The following is a 21,019-nucleotide window of genomic DNA, read 5'->3' as shown; positions in this document are numbered from 1 at the left end:
CTGATACAGTTACTACCCCATCAGTAAAAGAAATACACCAAGCAATAAAGAAATTAAAGAATAACAAGGCTTGTGGCAAGGACAAGATATACACTGAGTTATTAAAGAATGGAGCCCACAACTGAATTAGAAATACAGGCGTTAATAGAAACAATTTGGGAGACGGAAATCATTCCTGCAGATTGGAAAACTGCAGTTGTGTGCCCCATATTTAAGAAGAATGATCCACTTGTTCATGATAACTATAGAGGAATTGCCTTACTGGATGTCACCTACAAAATCTTATCGAGCTGCCTATTAAACTGACTGGGGACTACCACTGTGGTTTCCGCAGAGACAGATCCACGTTGGATCACTCACTCACCCTGAGACAAGTAACTGAGAAGGCGTGGGAATTCAATGTAGATGTCCACATATTATTCATAGATTTTAAAAAGGCCTATGATAGCATACACCGACAGACACTCCTAAATATAATGAAGGAATTTAAAATACCATCAAAATTAACCAGATTAGTTAAAATGTGTATAGATGAAACTTTATGTCGCATAAAGACACCGGTTGGGGAAACTGAATATTTTAAAGTGTGCACTGGACTGAGGCAAGGGGATGCTATTTCACCTATTTTATTTAACCTTGTCCTGGAGAAGATCGATAGAGAATTTTCTAAAATCAGTCCACAAGGGATCCAGCTACAGGATGTGAACATTGCAAGGCTTGCCTATGCAGATGATGTAGCACTAATAAGTAGTTCCAAAAGAGAATTAATCAGAATGATGCAAAATTACTACAAAATTGCTGAGAAAACAGGATTACATATTAATGAAGAAAAGACAGAATACCTGTCCATAAGTAAAAACCAGAAAAGATGCACCTCTGACTGTAGATGGATTCAATTTGAAGTCTGTTGACCTCTTCAAGTACCTAGGAAGTCTTTTTAGTAATAACAACAGAACAGATATAGAAATAGATGCCCGTTTATCAACAGCAAACAAGACACTTTGTAGTTTCATCAAAATTCTAAGAAAAAGATCACTTAGCAGTAACTTCAAAAACTGCTTATATCAATTGACCATTATACCTGTGATCTTATATGGATATAAAACATTAATAATTAGAAAGAAAGATGGAGAAAAACTGTTGGTATTCGAAAAAAAAGTACTAAGGAAAATTTTTGGACCAGTATACAAAAAAAAAAAAAAAAACCCATGGAATAGAGAATAAGAAGAAATGAAGAATTAAGAGGGCCGTACAAACACTGTAACATCATCAAAGTGCTCAAGAGGAGAAGGTTGAATTGGGCAGGCCATATAGCAAGAATGACAGAGAATAGACTGCCTAGAATGTCATTTAGCAGAACAATAAATGGAACGAGAGGAAGAGGGAGACTCAGAATCAGATGGTGGGATAACATTCAGGAGGACACAACTAGGATGAACAGCAACAGCAACTGGACAAACAGCGCATTGGACAGGCAGAAGTGGAAGAGGCCCTTGCCACATGTAAAGTAAAGTAAAAGTATGAACACTGCTACAACAATCAGTTTCTTTTGTCATGGGATGACTACTGTTGTCAAAACTCATTGCTTGGCTTCTGCAATACACATAATAGTGATTTATATCAGCTTATACCTTTACTGTGTGACTTAGCTTCAAGGACTGTTTTCACATTATGGTAAGTAAACTTTAACATCAGTAACAATTATTTTTATGTAAAGTGGAAGAAAAAATAAAATAAAAACAGAAAACACTGATCAATACTTTTTATATGTAATAGTAACACATAACAGCTGACAAAAGGGAAGTGGGAAATCTATTTACCATTATAGTTTTAATGCCTCAAAAGGTACCATGGTGATATATGTACCATCACAGCTTTTAGTCCTAAATCACAAAAATAAAATTATGAAGAAATAAATACACACAATTGATCATAATTCTAATAAGACAACAAAAATTTGTCTGTGCTCGGTAGCTAAAAAGATGTGCTTGCAAAATGACTAACAAAATATTGTACACTATGGAAGCTAAATGCAACTGAAAACCCAAGAATTCATTGTTATTCAAAATCATAGCACTTTTAATAGTGAAAGGTAACTGAATGAATCACAATTGTCTTACGGTAGCTTTGGAAATTTCAGACTGAGTGCCTACTGATTGTAGGTGGCGATAAATTTCTGATGAGGATTTTTCACTATTGACTTCTCTTTTTAACTGTTATTGAATACATAGGTCTCTTGATTTTTGAACAAGGGTAGCACATGATCTCTGAGGTGCATATACTTTTACACAATGGCTATGTTATAAAGAAGGGACTTCATCATGTGTATTACATTGGAGCTCCCATCTATCAATAATCCCACCCTCTGTGAATGCCCAGATTTCACAGACTGAGATGCTTCCTCTGAAACTGGGAAAGAGACTGCACCTGGCTCATGATCTTCATCAGCCACAGACAGCACCTGAATCTGTTTGTCAGACAAACTGGGAAGGCCTTTTGATTTGTATCCCAGAATATCTTTCATTGTCTGCAATAACCAAGTGTCAATCTCAATGTGGGCTGTAACCAGAATGACCAAAGTAGTCGACCAGTTGGGGGCAGGTGGGATGTGGTGGACATCACTTATACCCCTGAGTGTTGGGAGACAGATGGGGTGTGCTTGCATCTCTTAAACCCCTATTTCTCGCCCTCACAGTGATTCACACTGGCAACAGGCTCATGCTCTTTCACCGAAGTAGCACCATCTGGAGTTCTTAGCAAAAGATCACCAATTCAGATCACACCCAAAAACGGCATTCACAGACCCTATCCATGATAAAGATGGTGGAAACCTACACTACACAAATGTATAATAAGCAAAAGCATACATGGCAGACTAAATAAGTAACTCAGTTCTAGCTAGAAGCTCATAATATAATAAACAAACAAACAATGTATTCTCCTGGTGCTGCTGGAGTGAAGGCTGATGCCTGTCTATTCTCAACATATGGTTGTGTTTTCCTCAGTTACTTAATTCTGATACACATTGTAAGACTTTTATTAACAATATACACACTACCAAGGCAATAAAAAAAATTTGTTGTCTGATGTTTTAGGCATGCCATAAGACCATTCCTGGCATGATAAATGTGCACATGATACCACATTCACATGATGATGTCGGTTGGCTGAAAACAGTGGATCAGTATTATTATGGAAGTAAGTAATGTTAAAAATATGAAATTTTATTGTAGTTAAATACTGGAAAAGAGTTTTTACATAATTGTAAGTGACATCAATGAATGCTGAATTTATACAAGAATAGGTTTAAAAACCATTCCAAATCATATGGAATAAATAACAGTAAGGAAACAAATATAGAAAATAATTAATCTTGCTAGGAAATAATGTAACATTCTTGTGTGTCTGCAATCAAATTAGAAATTATTTAAATCTCTATTCATTCAAGCACAGATTTTAAATGCATTAAAATAACAGTTTGTTGAGTACTATCAAGCTAGTAAATGAACAGCGGAAACTTCCTGCTGGATTAATACTGTAGGCTAGAGTGGGACTCAAACCTAGGACCTTTACCTTTGATGGGTAAGTATTCTAGCAATTAAGCTGCCCAGGCACTACTCTCAACCAATCATCACAGCCCCACATCAACCAGTCCCAGTTCACACTCCATTGCAGAGTGAAAACTGATTCTATAAACAATTCCTTAGCCTGCCATGTCTTTGCAGTTTCATTTCTTTCACAAGGTACAGAACTTCTGTGAAATTTGGAAGAAGAAGATGAGTACTAGTGGAAGTGACACTGTGAAAATGGGCCGTGAGTCATGATTGGACAGCTCAGTCAATAGTGCACTTGCCTGAAAAAGTCAAAAGTCCTACATTGGAGTCCTGATCCAAAACAAAAATTAAGGCACACACCTTTAATCAGCCAGAAAATTTGAAAGAAAGAAACACTCTGCTGTATCCTAAAAATGAATAGTTTCTCGTGACTGTGAAACAATGCAAAAAAGTTCAGTGTCAAACAAATGTTTTTTTTTCTCTTCACAAGTATATTTCATATTGTCAGAAAAGCTAAAAAGTAGCTGTGGTGTATATTGTTTCATTAATGACCATTAATATTAGATTCAGATATACAGGTAAAGGATTTTGCTTATTGAATTCTACAATTTTTCAGGTAAACAGTCTGTGCAAAGAGCTGGTGTGCAGTACATTATAGATACTGTGTTAAGAGAGCTTCAAGAAAATCCAGATAGAAGGTGAGTCATAAAATCACACTGAAACAAACTCATGATAATTACAACAAAATTCATGCATGTATTCACATACAACATTAAAATTACTTAATAAGATGCCTACCCCCATGAACCATGGACCTTGCCATTGGTGGGAAGGCTTGTGTGCCTCAGCAATACAGATAGCCGTACCGTAGGTGCAACCACCACCAACAACAGAGGGGTATCTGTTGAGAGGCCAGACAAACGTGTGGTTACTGAAGAGGGGCAGCAGCCTTTTCGGTAGTTGCAGGGGCAACAGTCTGGATGATTGACTGATCTGGCCCTGTAACACTAACCAAAATGGCCTTGCTGTGCTGGTACTGCGAACGGCTGAAAGCAAGGGGAAACTACAGCTGTAATTTTTCCCGGGGGCATGTAGCTTTACTGTATGGGAAAACTGGCGTTCTATGGATCGGAGTGTGGAATGTCAGATCCCTTAATCAGGCAGGTAGGTTAGAAAATTTAAAAAGGGAAATGGATAGGTTAAAGTTAGATATAGTGGGAATTAGTGAAGTTCAGTGGCAGGAGGAACAAGGCTTTTGGTCAGGTGAATACAGGGCTATAAATACAAAATCAAATAGGGGTAATGCAGATGTAGGTTTAATAATGAATAAAAAAATAGGAGTGCAGGTAAACTACTACAAACAGCATAGTGAACGCACTATTGTAACCAAGATAGACACGGAGCCCTTGCCTACTACAGTAGTACAAGTTTATATGCCAACTAGCTCTGCAGATGATGAAGCAATTGATGAAATGTATGATTGGATAAAAGAAATTATTCAGGTAGTGATGGGAGACAAAAATTTAATAGTCACGGGTGACTGTAATTCAACAGTAGAAGAAGGAAGAGAAGGAAACGTAGTAGGAGAATATGGATTAGAGCTAAGAAATGAAAGAGGAAGCTGCCTGGTAGAATTTTGCAGAGCATAACTTAACCATAGCTAACACTTGGTTCAAGAATCACGAAAGAAGGTTGTATACATGGAAGAACTCTAGAGATACTAGAAGGTTTCAGATAGATTATATAATGGTGAGACTGAGATTTAGGAACCAGATTTTAAATTGTAAGACATTTCCAGGGGCAGATGTGGACTCTGACCACAATCTATTGGTTATGAACTGTAGATTAAAACAGAAGAAACTGCAAAAATGTAGGAATTTAAGGAGATGGGACCTAGATAAACTGACTAAACCAGAGGTTGTACAGAGTTTCAGTGAGAGCATAAGGGAACAATTGACAGGAATGGGGGAAAGAAATACAGTAGAAGAAGAATGGGTAGCTTTGAGGGATGAGATAGTGAAGGCAGCAGAGGATCAAGTAGGTAAAAAGACGACGGCTAGTAGAAATCCTTGGGTAACAGAAGAGATACTGAATTTAATTGATGAAAGGAGAAAATACAAAAATGCAGTAAATGAAGCAGACAAAAAGGAATAAAAATGTCTCAAAAATGAGATCGACAGGAAGTTCAAAATGGCTAAGCAGGCATGGCTAGAGGACAAATGTAAGGATGTAGAGGCTTATCTCATGAGGGATAAGATAGATACTGTCTACAGGAAAATTAAAGAGACCTTTGGAGAGAAGAGAACCACTTTTATGAATATCAAGAGCTTAGATGGAAACCCAGTTATAAGCAAAGAAGGGAAAGCAGAAAGGTGGAAGGAGTATATAGAGGGTCTATACACTTGTGATGTTCTTGAGGACAATATTATGGAAATTGGAGGGACATGAAAGGGAAGCAGTGGTTGGGAAGGGAGTGAGACAGGGTTGTAGCCTCTCCCCAATGCTATTTAATCTGTATATTGAGCAAGCAGTAAAGGAAACAAAAGAAAAATTCAGAGAAGGTATTAAAATCCATGGAGAAGAAATAAAAATTTTGAGGTTCGCCAATGACATTGTAATTCAGTCAGAGACGGCAAAGGACTTGGAAGAGCAGTTGAACGGAATGGACAGTGTCTTGAAAGGAGGATATAAGATGAACATCAACAAAAGCAAAATGAGAATAATGGAATGTGGTCGAATTAAGTCAGGTGATGATGAGGGGATTAGATTAGGAGATGAGACACTTAAAGTAGTAAAGGAGTTTTGCTATTTGTGGAGCAAAATAACTGATAATGGTCAAAGTAGAGAGGATATAAAATGTAGACTGGCAATGGCAAGGAAAGCGTTTCTGAAGATGAGAAATTTGTTAACATCGAGTATTGATTTAAGTGTCAGGAAGTCGTTTCTGAAAGTATTTGTATTCAGTGTAGCCAGGTATGGAAGTGAAACATCGACGATAAATAGCTTAGACAAGAAGAGAATAGAAGCTTTTGAAATGTGGTGCTACAAAAGAATACTGAAGATTAGATTTGGATTGGATTGGATTGTTTGGGGGAAGAGACCAAACAGCGAGGTCATCGGTCTCATCAGATTAGGGAAGGATGGGGAAGGAAGTCAGCCACGCCCTTTTAAAGGAACCATCCCGGCATTTGCCTGGAGGGATTTAGGGAAGTCATGGAAAACCTAAATCAGTATTGCCAGACGCGGGATTGAACCGTCGTCTTCCCGAATGCGAGTCCAGTGTGCTAACCACTGTGCCACCTTGCTCAGTTGAAGGTTGGGAGGGTAGATCACATAACTAATGAGGAGATATTGAATAGAATGGGGGAGAAGAGGAGTTTGTGGCACAACTTGACTAGAAGAAGGGATCAGTTGGTAGGACATGTTCTGAGGCATCAAGGGATCACCAATTTAGTATTGGAGGACAGCGTGGAGGGTAAAAATCGTAGAGGGAGACCAAGAGATGAATACACTAAGCAGATTCAGAAGGACGTAGGCTGCAGTAGGTACTGGGAGATGAAGAAGCTTGCACAGGATAGAGTAGCATGGAGAGCTGCATTAAACCAATCTCAGGACTGAAGACCACAACAACAACAACAACAATAAGATGCTAATGTTTTTAATTTGTATCCAGTACAAACAGAGAACAGCTAAAATTTAAATATAGTATTTGACTTCCTGTTATTTTGAGACTCTTTTCTTTGGAAATCTTATGTGAGGACCATGTGCTCAATGTAAATTCCAATACCAACATGAATGATTACCTTTGGAGAAGCTATTATCAAATATTAAGTATGAAAAGCATACGTTTTTCAGTTTATCTTTAGTCACTAATGGCATCATGCTTAACTAACTTTTTCAAACAGGATTTGAATATCGCCAACCTCATTTGTCTGTAGCTGCTACAGTAAAGTATGCTACATTTAATTTTTTACATAAAACATTTCAGTGGCTAAATCAGTTTTGATTTATTGGGTATCTTCAGTATCCCACTGAATTATTTTTTGTTTAAAGTAGTGTCAAATTATGTTTAGGTTAACCATTTGTATGCTGCTGCTACCAGTAGACCAGCCTAATGTTAACAGCCACACATCTGGAGCAATTACTTGATCAATGTATTTCGATGGTGCAACAGGTCAACAACAATTCTGTGGGCTGCAAAAATGACTGACATGTCAAAGCTAGTAAATCTACTATAATATTTTGCATGAATAGTTGACTGTTTTAAACTTTATTGCCGAAAAGAGTGCTTGCTACCGCTCTCTGTCAACAAACATGAACAAAGTAATTGCACAGTTTGATTAAACATTAAATAATCAGTAGTGAAACATACTTTGGATGTATTCAGCGTACTTGTTCAAACTTCTTCTTCTTACTGAGATAAATGAATTTGTATAACTGAGAGGATGTTAGCAACTTAAATCTTTCATTGGTGCTGAGTCATACTCTTTTTATTTGGGTAGAAAAAAGTGCTTTCTTTCTGTCATATACCATCCTGGTACAATTGTGACGTTCACCTGCTTTATTTGTTTGACTCCTTGGTGTCAATATACTGCATTGTTATACTTGTTGAAAAATGGGTGGATGGAAGTTCAACACTGACTACTGTAATGATCTAGCCAACAGTTACACAATTGCATTTAACAGTTCTTTACTTTCACTGTTCTCAACCCCCCAATATTGCACCATTACATGGCCAGTTCGTTAATGGTAAATGTTGATAAGCCTCATTAATAGGTTGCAGGCAACATCAGCATTCAGCTACAATAGTTTGCTGTTGACTATCAGTGAGCGGTAAGAATCTAACCAAACAGTTCAAAGTTCTTGCTGAATAACACAGTATGTGTGACACTATTTTTCAAATAAATTAAACGTACATTGCCATTAATTATTCTAACACATTGCGTATTTGTGTTACGCTTATTCCACTGTTAGTTGATGCATTGTTGTTAATCTAACCAACTCATTTTTCATATCTGAGAACCATCCATGGACTGGTTGACTGTCTTGTGATCAAAATCGGTCCTTTATATATCCTCACATTATTCAATGTTTAAGTTACAGCAATTACAAATAAAACATAACTCATTCAATTAACTGAATACATAAAAAAATTTCTTCTTTCCAACAGTTCCTTCTACCACAAAAGGTAGGACGAATTATTCATTTAAATAATGAAATTAACAGATTTAGTTAAACAAACAATAATTTTGACAAACCTGGTAATTATTTTGGAATTAATACTAATATGTTTTCAGTTAGAGCCAAATAAATACTTTAAGAATCACAGTAGTTCTTCTTCCAAATATTTATAATTAGTACAGAATTTATATCTGTTCATAAGTCAACAAAAGAATCTAAGTCATGAAACAATTACTGATTTCATCTTATAATGATCTGTAGCAAAATATATTAACTAGCAAAGGTCAAAATAAATTAGGAAATTAATTACATACACAAAACTAAGCACAAAATTAGACCTGGTGCTAAATTCCTGAAGACTGAGGCCCAACCTTTCTCTTTTCTGGAAATGCAAATTATACTCATGCATGTTAATGGTAATTAGACAAAAATGATAAAAAAGTGAATTTGTGGAGGCAGATGGCAAAACAACATATAATCAGTAAGGTTGCATGAGAGGGAAGTATCTCAATGTCTGGACGACTATTTCATTTTTCTGCTCTTCTCTGGGGGTTATGACTACAGAAAGGTGTTTGCTTTGTTGTAGAATATGTTTTCTTCAGCTAGAAGCAGAATATTGAACTTTGCTGCATCTTTTAACTGATATTGCAGCATGTTGGGTACTTCCAAAACTCATCAAGTCTTCAGAGTAATGCAATGAAAAACAATAAAGTGTTCAATCAGCAGAAGGGAGCAGTAAGAAAAATTGTGTAAATTGGATCACCAAATGTCCGCCAGAAAACTTTTTAAGGATCTTGGGGTTCTAACATTCGCTTTCAATAAATTTATTCTGTATTGGTTGTTGGAATAGCTAAGTCAGGATGGCTGAATGCAGGATTGAACTGTCATCCTCCTGAATGCGAGTCCAGTGTGCTAACCACTGCGCCACCTAGCTCGGTGTAAATAAGACTCAGTATTTACACACACAGGAAAATATTTTCTTTGAAAAATACCATTTAAGTTAAGTATACATTAAGCCCTCCAACAGCAGACAAAATAGCTATTTAGTATATATCAGGGGCAGTAGGTCATTTTCGAAGTGGCAGCTTTCTAATTTACTCATTTAATTTAGTGAGCATAAGACTGAATAGAATTAAACAGCACAGAACTAGTTTATTATTAATTCTGATGAAGTTTATATTATTTCTTTGCTTCTTGTTAACATATACATTGACTTGTTCCACATCCTTAAAGGTTCTTCTCCATGATGGCATTTATTGAACATGATGAATTAATTTATTAATGGTGCTCAAACCTTGAAAACAATTCAAAAGAATGGTTAATCAATACAAGTGTGTCACTTTTTCAGTACTGGACTCGAATAGGAAGTGTTGGTTCGAGGGATTGGTCAGGTTTTGCGCCAGGATCTTCTACACGGATATTAGATTAGATTAGATTTACTTTAATTCCAGTTGATCCATAGTGATGAGGTCATCCAGGATGTAGAACATGCCAGAAAAACAACAATACATGACAAATATTTACAACTAAAACAAATAAGCTAATTTACCATTCCACAGGTCCCAAGTGGAATGATCATCATTTTTTAATGAACACTATATGAAAGAGTCATTTTACAAATACTAATCCACTGAATTTAAAATAAAAAAGTTTATTTATTTATTTATAAGGTAATAAATTTGTAATACAACTACTGTAATACTTATTTACAATGAACACATTAGTGCACTGAAATGGTGCAGAAGTTAGATTATACTTACACACAGACACACACACACACACACACACACACACACACACACACACACACACACACACACACACACACATTTACAGTGAACACATTACTGCACTGAAAGTGTGCAGAAGTTATATTGTACTTATATATACACACAAATCAGTTAGTTGGTTTTACTGAGAAATTCATCAATGGAGTAGAAGGAGTTGGCCACCAATAAATCCTTTATGCTTTGCTTAAACTGAACTTTATTGGTTGTTAAGCTTTTTATGGCTGCTGCCAAGTTATTGAAAATGTGTGTTCCTGAATAATTCACACCTTTTTGTACAAGACTAAAAGACTTTAAATCCCTGTGAAGATTATTCTTATTTCTAGTATTGATTCCATGAATTGAGCTTTTGGTTTGAAGAAGTTATATATTTTTAATGACAAATTTCATTAAGGAATAAATATATTGGGAAGCATTAGTTAGTACCCCTACTTCCCTAAACAGGCTTCTGCAAGATGTTCTTGAGTTCACACCAAATATAACTCTTACTGCACGTTTTTGTGCCTGGAAAACTTTAGCTTGGCTTGATGAATTACCCCAAAAAATAATCCCATATGACATTATGAAATGAAAGTAAACGTATGCCAGCTTTTTCATTTTTATATCCCCTATGACACAATTCGCATTGCAAATAGAGATTTGTTAAGACACTTCAGCAGTTCTGTGGCGTGCTCGTGCCAGTTGAATTTATTATCAAGCTGTAATCCCAACAATTTAACACTGTCCACTTCTTCTATCTGCTTGTCATTGTATGTTAGGCATATACTCGTGGGATACCCCTTACAAGTTCTGAACTGCATGTAGTGTGTTTTTTCAAAGACTAGTGACAAAGAACTGGATAGGAACCAATGATTAATGTCCACAAATATTTTATTACCTGATCTTTCTAAGACTACACTTGATTTGCTATTTATTGCAATGTCTGTAAAATCAGCAAACAAAACGAACTTAGCATCTGGTAATGTTACTGATGAAAGGTCACTGATATACACAAGAAAAAGTAAGGAGCCTTGTGGGACCCCACATGCAATTAGTTCCCAGTTGGATGAAGCCTGATAGCTTGATACATGTCTCTTTCCTCATAATACCCTTTGTTTCCTGCCAGAGATATAAGATTTGAACCATTTTGTAGCATTTCCTGTTGCATTATAATATTCTAATTTATTTAAAAGAATATTGTGATTTACACAGTCAGATGCCTTTGACAGATCACAAAACATACCAGTTGCCTGCAGTTTTTTGTCTAATGAATTAAGCACATTTTCACTGTAAGAGTAGATAGCCTTCTCAATATCAGAACCCTTTAGAAATCCAAACTGTGACTTTGACAGTATGTTATTTGAGATAAGATGGTCATAAAGCCAACTGTACATTACTTTTTCTAAATTTTTTGAGAAAGCTGGCAACAGTGAAATTGGATGGAAATTTGATGCCATTTCTTTATCTCCCTTCTTAAACAGTGGCTTAACTTCAGCCTATTTCAACCATTTAGGAAATATTCCACTGATAAACAACTGGTTACACAGATAGCTTAATATGTTACTTAGTTCAGAATCACATTCTTTAATTAACTTTGTTGGTATTTCATCATACCCACTAGATGTTTTTGATTTGAAAGATTTTATGATGGACATTATTTCTGCTGGGGTAGTGAGGGTCAAATTCATATTATGGAAGTTACTTGAAATGTCTGGTCTGAGGTATTCCATAGCAGCATCTACCAAACCTGACAACTCCATCTTTTCAGTAACAGTTTGAAATGTTTGCTCTAAGCTTGGTAAGTTTTGGGGGAAAACAGTGTTCAAATAAGGTAAGCACTTAATATTATGAAGGATTTTTTGTGAAATTCTACTTCTGTTGCACATGCTTCCATATGCTGTCCTAGGCAAAATTTATGAATGTCTATGTTCTTAAATTTATGAGAGTTCCTGATGAATGTGGCAACTCCTCCTTTCTCCATTTCTGAGCTACAAAAGTGAGATGCTAATCTAAACCCTGTAACACTTAAAAGTTCTATACCAGTGGTCACATGATGTTCAGAGAGGCAGACTATGTCAGCTGGGTATGAAGACTCTAATTCATCTATGCAGATAGTTAATTCATTAATGTTATTTCTCAGTCCTCAAATATTTTGATACAATATAGATAGCTGACATTTCACATTGACTGGATAGAGTTAAAATATCTGCTGACTGTTGAAAATTCTTAACCAATAGTTCTTTATGCTGATGTAATAAGCTAGAATTATGTTTTTTGGTTTCTTTCTCAAACTGAAGGTTTATATCAGTTCTAACCTCTCTTAAAATTTGGTTTCTTTCTGTCCTTCCTACCCTAAAAAAGGGTCATTTCTGAACCCTATAACCACTGGTATTTTACCACTCATGACAGTGCCTTCCCCCTTTAACTTTCCTGCTATTTTCCCAGCCAGTTTACCCTTCCTCTTCCTGTTCCTTGTGGCAAGAGGATAGAATTGGGACTGACATATGGATGGACAAGGATGTTGTGGAGGTTCAGTGGGCAATAGAACATTGCTTTAGGAGAGGTGAGAAGGATCTCGAGTATGATGTCCCTCATTTCAAGGCACAATGATAGGTAATCAAAGCCCTGGCATAGGATGTGATTCAGCTGTTCCAGTCTGGGGTGTTATTGTCTGACATATGCAGCACTTCTTTGTGACAGGTTCTTGGTGATGGTGAGAGGATTGTGGTGTGAGGGGAAATAGCAAAGGAGATCTGTTTGCAGACCAGGTCTGGGAATAATACCTGCCTGTGAAGGCCTCAGTGAGACCCTCAGTGTACTGGTCAATGGAGTTCTTGTCACTGCAGATATGCTGTCCCTGGGTAGCATCCTGTATGGGAGGGATTATTTGGAGTGAAAAGGTGACAGCCATAAAAATGCAGGTACTATTGGTGGTGGACAGAGTTGCATATGAGCCATCAGTGAGGAGGAGGTCAATGTCTAGGAAGGTGGCATGATGGATTGAGGAGGAACATGTGAACTGAGTGGGAGAGAAGACTTTTGAGGTTGTGAAGGGAAGAGGATAGGGTGTTTGGCCCTGAGTCCAGATCATAAAGACATCATTCATCAATGGACCCGAACCAGGTTAGGAGTTTGGCATTTTGAGAGGATAGGAAGGACTCCTCTAAATGGCCCATAAACAGTTTGGCATAGTATGGAGCCATGTGGGTGCTAATGGCTGTCAAACAGTGTTGCGATGCCTTGTGTAAGGAGGAGAAATGCATACCATCACATTTCCGACTTTGATAAAGGTTGGACTGTAGTCTACCGCGTTTTCGGTTCATCGTATCGTGACATTGCTGCTTGTGTTGGTTGAGATCCAATGACTGTTAGCAGAATATGGAATCGGTGGGTTCAGGAGGGTAATATGGAACGCTATTCTGGATCCCAACGTCCTCGTATCACTAGCAGTCGAGATGACAGGCATCTTATGCGCATGGCTGTAATGGATCGTTCAACCACATCTTGATCCCTGAGTCAACAGTTGGGGACGTTTGCAAGACAACAACCATCTGCATGAACAGTTCGATGACATTTGGAGCAGCATGGACTACCAGCTTGGAGACCATGGCTACGGTTACCATTGACTCTGCATCACAGACAGGATCGCCTGCGATGGTGTACTCAATGACGCACCTGGGTGCACAAATGGCAAAATGTCATTTTTTCAGATGAATCCATGTTCTGTTTACACCATTATGATGGTCGCATCCACGTTTGGCGACATCGCGATGAATGCACATTGGAAGCTTGTATTCATTGTCACCATACTGGCATATCACCCGGCGTGATGGTACGGGGTGCCATTGGTTACATGTCTCGGTCACCTCTTGTTCACATTGACAGCACTTTGATCTGTGCATGTTACATTTCAGATGTGTTACGACCCATGGCTCAAACCTTCATTCGATCCCTGCAAACCCTACATTTCAGCAGGATAATGCACTACCACATGTTGCAGGTCGTGTACGGGCCTTTCTGGATACAGAAATTCTTCTTCTGCTACCCTGGCCAGCACATACTCCAGATCTCTCACCAATAGAAAACGTCTGGTCAATGGTGGCTGAGCAACTGGCTCGTCACAATATGCCAGTCACTACTCTTGATGAATTGTGGTATCATGTTGAAGCTGTATGGGCAGCTGTACATGTACACTCCATCCAATTTCTGTTTGACTCAATGCCCAGGCGTATCAAGGCCATTATTATGGCCAGAGGTGGTTGTTCTGGGTACTGATTCTCAGGATCTATGCACCCAAATTGTGTGAAAATGTAATCACATGTCAGTTCTAGTATAATATATTTGTCCAATGAATACCCATTTATCATCTGCATTTCTTCTTGGTGTAGCAATTTTAATGGCCAGTAATGTATAAAAAAATGTCAACAGTTTCCTCCATCAACTCTCCACAGTCACTGTTCCTTTATCACATGATTCCCTGCCCATCATTATCGATACCATCCCCCTTTACACTCACATCACTACTGCCCATGACTTCACAGCAGTTGAACTCTACCTTCCCCAACACCCAATGGATTCCATACTAAACAACCTCCTTCCTAGTTGCCATGACCAAGTACATCATCATGCACAATTCCTTCTCCTTTGAAGGCATTACCTAAAAACAAATCCAAGGTATGGCTATGGGGACCTGTACAATACTGTCCTATGCCAACCTATTGATGGGCCATCTAGAGGAATCCTTCCTAAACACTTAGAATCCTAAACTCCTCACCTGGTTCACATTGATTGATTGATGACATCTGTGTGATTTGGATCGAGAGTGAGGACACCCTATCCACATTTCTCCACAACCTCAACAACTTCTCCTGGTCCTACTCATCCCAACAAGCCACCTTCCTAAATGTTGACCACCTCATGGTTACATTGGTATCTCCACCAATATCTAAGATACTAACCACCAGCAGTAACTCCATTTCAACAACTGCCACCCATTACTTACCAGAAAGTCCCTTCCATACAGCCTAGCCACACATCATCATTGCATCTGCTGTGACAAATCGTCCCGCTCGGAGTATACTGAGCATCTCACCAAAGTCTTCACAGACTGTAACTAAACTCCCAACCTTGTACAAAAACAAACCTCCTCTGCCTTATCTTTCCAGTCTCGCACCACCTCCCAAAGTCCCACTGTCCAGCCACAGAGGAGCATTCCCTTCCAAACTCAGTACCATCCAGGACTGGAGCAACAGAATTACATTCTCCACCAGAGAATTACATTCTCCACCAGTGCTGTGTGAGGGCGGGGCATGAATCATGATTGGGTAGCTCAGTTGGTAGAGCACTTGCCCGCGAAAGGCAAAGGTCCCGAGTTCGAGTCTTGGTCCGGCACACAGTTTTAATCTGCCAGGAAGTTTCATATCAGCACACACTCCGCTGCAGAGTGAAAATCTTACTCTTGAAACAAGCTGTCTGTCCGCATGAATGGCCAACAACAAACTGTGGCCAAGAAAGAAGTGGAACGCTCTGTTGCTGAGTATGCTGCCAAACATGACATCCTTTGTGTCAATGACTGCTTCACAGCCTGTGCCATCTGGATCCTTCCCACCAACACCAGCTTTTTTGAATTGCACAGGTAGGAACTTTCCCTGTAATATACCCTACGTCCCCATAACATTCCTGGCCTTAGTCTTCATTAGTCATCGTCCTCACCCATCCAGCTCCTAACCTGTTCCTATTCCAACAATACACAGCCCTCATTCCAGCATCACAATCAGTCTTTTTACTTCTCTCCTTCTCTCCAGCAGCAATCTGGAGGGGGTGGGGAAAGGGAAGGGGGAGGGAAAGTGGAAGCGATAGCAGTGTTCAGGTCAGGGAAGAGATGAGCACCATCTGGCAGAGTGTTCAGGGGCTAGAATGTCAACAGGTGCAGTGTCAGATTGTGGGGCAGGGAGGTGCGGAAATGCAGGAAAGGAGAGGAGCAGGGAAAGATGGGCAGGTGCATTGGCAGAGGGCGGCAAACAAAAGGTGTAGGAAACTGGAATGAGAGGTGGCGATGGGCAATAGGAGGTGGGAACTGCTGGTTGGAGGCTATGACGACAATACGTTACCATAGGTTCATGCCAGGATAATTAAGGGAGCAGTGAATGTATTGTAAGGATAACTCCCATCTGTTCATTTCAGAAAAGCTGATGGTGGAGGGAAGGATCCAAATGGCTCTGTTAATAAAATGGCCATTGAAATCAAGGATGTTTTGTTCAGCTGCATGTCATGCCACAGGATGGCCTACTTAGCTCTTGTCCTGGTTAGTGGTGGCTGCTGCACCTGTTGGCATTGTAATCTCTGCACACTATGCCAGATAGCACTCCTCACTACCCCCATGTGTACAATGGTATCCTTTCCCCTTACTCAGTGGTGGACACATATGGGGGTCATGCGGGTTGCACCCCCCTGCTCCCCACGTAAGGGGTCACCCGCATTGCCACCCGTGCCACCCCCCGCCAGTCAGCCTGAACACTATTTGTTCATTTCTTTCATTAGTCAACTTGACTGAATTGAGTTATCGAGTAGTTGTACTTTCCTATTGTATTTTATATGCTTCTGTCTAGCACACACTATACAAAGCATTTGCTTGTCTACGTGCATCTATTGCTACAATAGAAAGAACTTTTTCACCAAAGACATGGCTCAAGTTGACAATGAAGAAGGATTGACTCAACACTTTAGTTGTGTTGAACACTAATCCTGACATTGATTATCCTATGGACAATGTGATTAAGCAATCTACTGGTAAGAACAGGTGCATAGAATTCATCATTTAAGGAAGAGAGCCACAATTGTATCTTTTTTATATCAATAAATATATAAATAAGATGGCAGTATTTTGTATATGTGTATAATCAGTTTGAATAAAACTCTCTGAAACTTTGCAAGTGACTTGACTATTTTTTGTTACGGTAAAAGCAAAGGTAGCTCAAGATATCTTTAGCACCCCCTCCTTGAGGTTTTTCTGTATCTGCCACTACCTCCAGATTGCTGCTATCGTCCCACATGATAGTTGTGTTCTGGCCCAAGTCATTGGAGTTCACGGTAATGTGTGTGTGAGATGTGCTTGCTTGTATGAATGAGTGGTGTGCGTTTCCATTTTACAGATGAAGGCTGTGGAAGAAAGCTTATTGTAAGTGTATTTTAATTGTGCCTGTCTGAAACGTAACATGACCTTTATGTGGTAAGTAGCAATCTATCTCTTCCTGCATTGCTGATATTCCTATTTGGAGTTTCCATTGTTTGATTTTATCAAATGTCATTTCTTCCATCCTATAACCCTGTTATGTTTTCTTTTGTTATTGTTTTCTAGAGCATTACTCTTCTCAGTGTCTGTTGTTTCTCTTTTTCCTGTATTTTTTCACTGCCCTCCAAAGGGCTTCCCAGCCACACTCTATCAATGATCATCCACACACAACACAGCATCTGATGCCTCAGATTATTTCCCTGATAGTTGTAATTATATTTGATATTGCAGATCCCTCATGATGATATACTTTAGCATTTTATTTTCCACACCCACTCACTCCCTCTCTTTCACTATCGAAACACACACATACTCCCACAACCTGTCTGTTCATTTTCTCCCATGTTTATGTACACTTTCAATGTATTTATGCATATTTTTACATAGTTTCACTCACTTTCAAACATTTTTTCGTTTTTTTACGTATTTGTGTGTATTTTTTGGTTTTCTCCATTTTTTTGTGTATCTGTAGTTCTTTTTTTTTCCGTGTTGTTACATATCCTTTTCACACACTGCCTCTTGTCCAGATCCTCTCACAACCATCAGGACCTATTTTGCCCATTTCCATGTCATTCCCATTTCCATTACATCATTCCTGCCATAATGGACCCCTGCTCCATCTTTCACCAGTTCAGAAAAGCATCCCTTCCCCTGGCTAAGCCCCAGTCCCACATCCTGTATTTTTTTAATATTGCCTAAACCATAGACTCCTCCCAAATGAGCTAACCATAAAAATTTCTTTCCCTGGATGCCACCCATCCTTTCACAATGATGTATACCTTTACATATTTCACCAGACTCCTGGGCCCTCACAAACCTGGTACTGCAAAAACACATCTCCAGGGTACTGGCATCCCAGAATCACCTCTGCTCTCTCCACAAGATACTACTACTGTCTAATCCCTGCTTCATACATCACATCCTTGAAACTGAATCCCTTGCTCTCCAACATTTAGAAGAGCAGTCCAGAAACCACCTGTATAAGTTATCCAACCTACTGTTGCCTTGGGACACCACTTTCCAACCACTACCCTGCCCTCAGTCTTCCTCCTTATCCTCCCTGTGGTAAATTGATTATCTGACCATGATGCACAACTGATTAAGTTACAAAACCTAACAGGCTGTACACTTCCGAACCATTAAGTAAAAGTGTGTGGGTGCTCAACCCGGTGTCTATAGATCACTTCAGAGAATGTTTAGGAAATGTAAACTGGGAAGGTGTATATAAAAAGCCAAATGCTAATGATAAATGCAGCATATTTCTTGATAAATTTATATCCCTTTTTGAACATTGTTTTCCAAAGAAAATTACTAAATGTAACACCACAAACTTTTCAAAGAAATCTTGGATTACTACAGGTATTAAAGTGTCTTCAGAAAGAAAAAGAAAACTGTATGAGACAGCAAGAACTAGTAAATATCCAGAAGCAGTTTCACACTATTAAAATTATTATTACATTCTGAGAAAAGTTGTAAGGAAATCAAGAAATATGTATGTTTGAGAAGAAATTAACAACTCCAGCAAAAAAATCAAATCAATATGGAATGTTGTTAGGAGGGAGACAGGAAAAGTAAACACTGGGGTAGGTAGTATTACTGTTAAAGAGAATGAGACCATCTTAACCAACAGAACACAAGCAGCCAATGTATTTAACAATAACTTCTTAAGTGTAGGAGAAATAATTGGTGAGAATAGTTCAAAAGAAAAAGCCAGGCAGTACATGGAAGAATCAGTTTTGAAAAACTTTAGTCAGATTAAGTTTCATCCAACAACCTCTTGTGAAATAAGAAAAATTATTAAATCTTTGAAAAATAAATGTTCTGTTGGAGTAGATGACATCTCTAACAGTGTGGATCAATTATAGCTGATGTTTTGAGTCACATGTAAAATGCATCACTGACTTGGGGTATTTTTCCAGACAGGTTAAAATATGCCATTGTCAGGCCCAAAAATCTTTGGGAAAGTAATGTACTCAAGAGTGGTTAGCCATCTCAACAGTAATGGGATACTTAGTAAATCACAGTTCAGATTTCAGAAATGCTGTTCCACTTAGATAGCAATATACAATTTCATGGCCACATACTAGAGTCTTTAAATAGTAAAATGTCACCAGTAGGAATATTCTGTGACTTATTCAAAGCATTTGATTGTGTGAATCATGACATTATGTTAGATGAGTGGTTTAAGTCATATCTACACAACTGGGAGCAAAAAGTCTCTTTATTTGCTTCAAGTGATGCAAAAGAGTTTGCCACTTCATCTAACTGGGGTGAAATTACATTAGGTGTTCCACAAGGTTCGATCATGGGTCCCCTCCTGTTCTTGATATAAGTGAATGACCTCCATTTTTATGTGAAAAAAGATGCTGAACTGATGATGTTTGGTGATGATACAAGCATAATTATTAATCCAGTAAAAGTAAGTCTGATAGAAAGTGATACAAATAAGGTCTTTGCAAAAGTTATTAATTGGTTTTCTGTGAATGGGGTAGCTCTGAACTTTGAAAAAACACAGTACATCCAATTTTCTGCTGCAAAAAGTTTAATTCCTTCAATAAACATAATACATCAAAATAAGTCACTAGCCAGGGTAGATCATACTAAATTTTTTGTTGTACATATAGATGAGAATCTTAATTGGAAAATTAATATTTTGGGTGTCCTAAAGCGACTAGATTCAGCAACATTTGCAATCAGAATAATTGGCAATTTTGAGGATGTAGAAATTAGTAAGCTAACATAATTTGCATACTTCCACTCTCTGATGTCATACGGTATAATATTCTAGGGCAACTCAACACTTAGGCAAAAGGTATTCACTGCTCAAAAGAAAATAGCGAGAATAATGTGTGGGGTTAATAGTCGCACATCTTGTAGGCATCTGTTTAAAAGTTTAGAAATTGTTACAACTGCTTCACAGCACATTTACTCAGTAACGAAATTTTTTCTCAACCAGATGGACTCCTCTAACTATCCTGGTCACAACCTATGGTAACATACTGTCCACCATCCACAACCAGCAGTTTACACCCACTCTGTCCTATCACCTCCTCCCCATTCCCTTCTCCCTCACACTTTGCTTTCCACCCTCTGCCAATGCACCCGTCTATCTTTCCCCGCTTCTCTCCAGTTTTGCTCTGTTTCCCCAGTTCCCTGCCTCACAACCTGATACTGCACTTTGGCATTCTAGTCCCTGCATACCCTGCCAAACAGTGCTCCTCTGTTCC

General features: G+C 38.4%; 1 protein-coding gene across 2 annotated transcripts in view; it reads left to right on the top strand.

Annotated features, from left to right (window-relative positions):
- The window catches only part of LOC126284816 (lysosomal alpha-mannosidase-like), a 264,961-nt gene that overhangs the window by 33,709 nt on the left and 210,233 nt on the right, over nucleotides 1-21,019 (top strand). Inside the window, exons 2-3 of one of the 2 annotated variants that reach the window (XM_049984023.1) lie at nucleotides 3,096-3,198; nucleotides 4,171-4,252. The exons of the other annotated variant lie outside the window; for it this stretch is intronic. Of the exons in view, the coding sequence (XP_049839980.1) occupies nucleotides 3,096-3,198; nucleotides 4,171-4,252 (185 nt within the window). The remainder of the gene's footprint in view (nucleotides 1-3,095; nucleotides 3,199-4,170; nucleotides 4,253-21,019) is intronic. 2 annotated transcript variants of the gene reach the window in all.

The sequence above is a fragment of the Schistocerca gregaria genome, chromosome 1 (assembly GCF_023897955.1).
Source record: "Schistocerca gregaria isolate iqSchGreg1 chromosome 1, iqSchGreg1.2, whole genome shotgun sequence".
In the NCBI taxonomy this organism is placed as follows: domain Eukaryota; kingdom Metazoa; phylum Arthropoda; class Insecta; order Orthoptera; family Acrididae; genus Schistocerca; species Schistocerca gregaria.
This window is presented reverse-complemented; position numbering and strand designations above follow the sequence as displayed.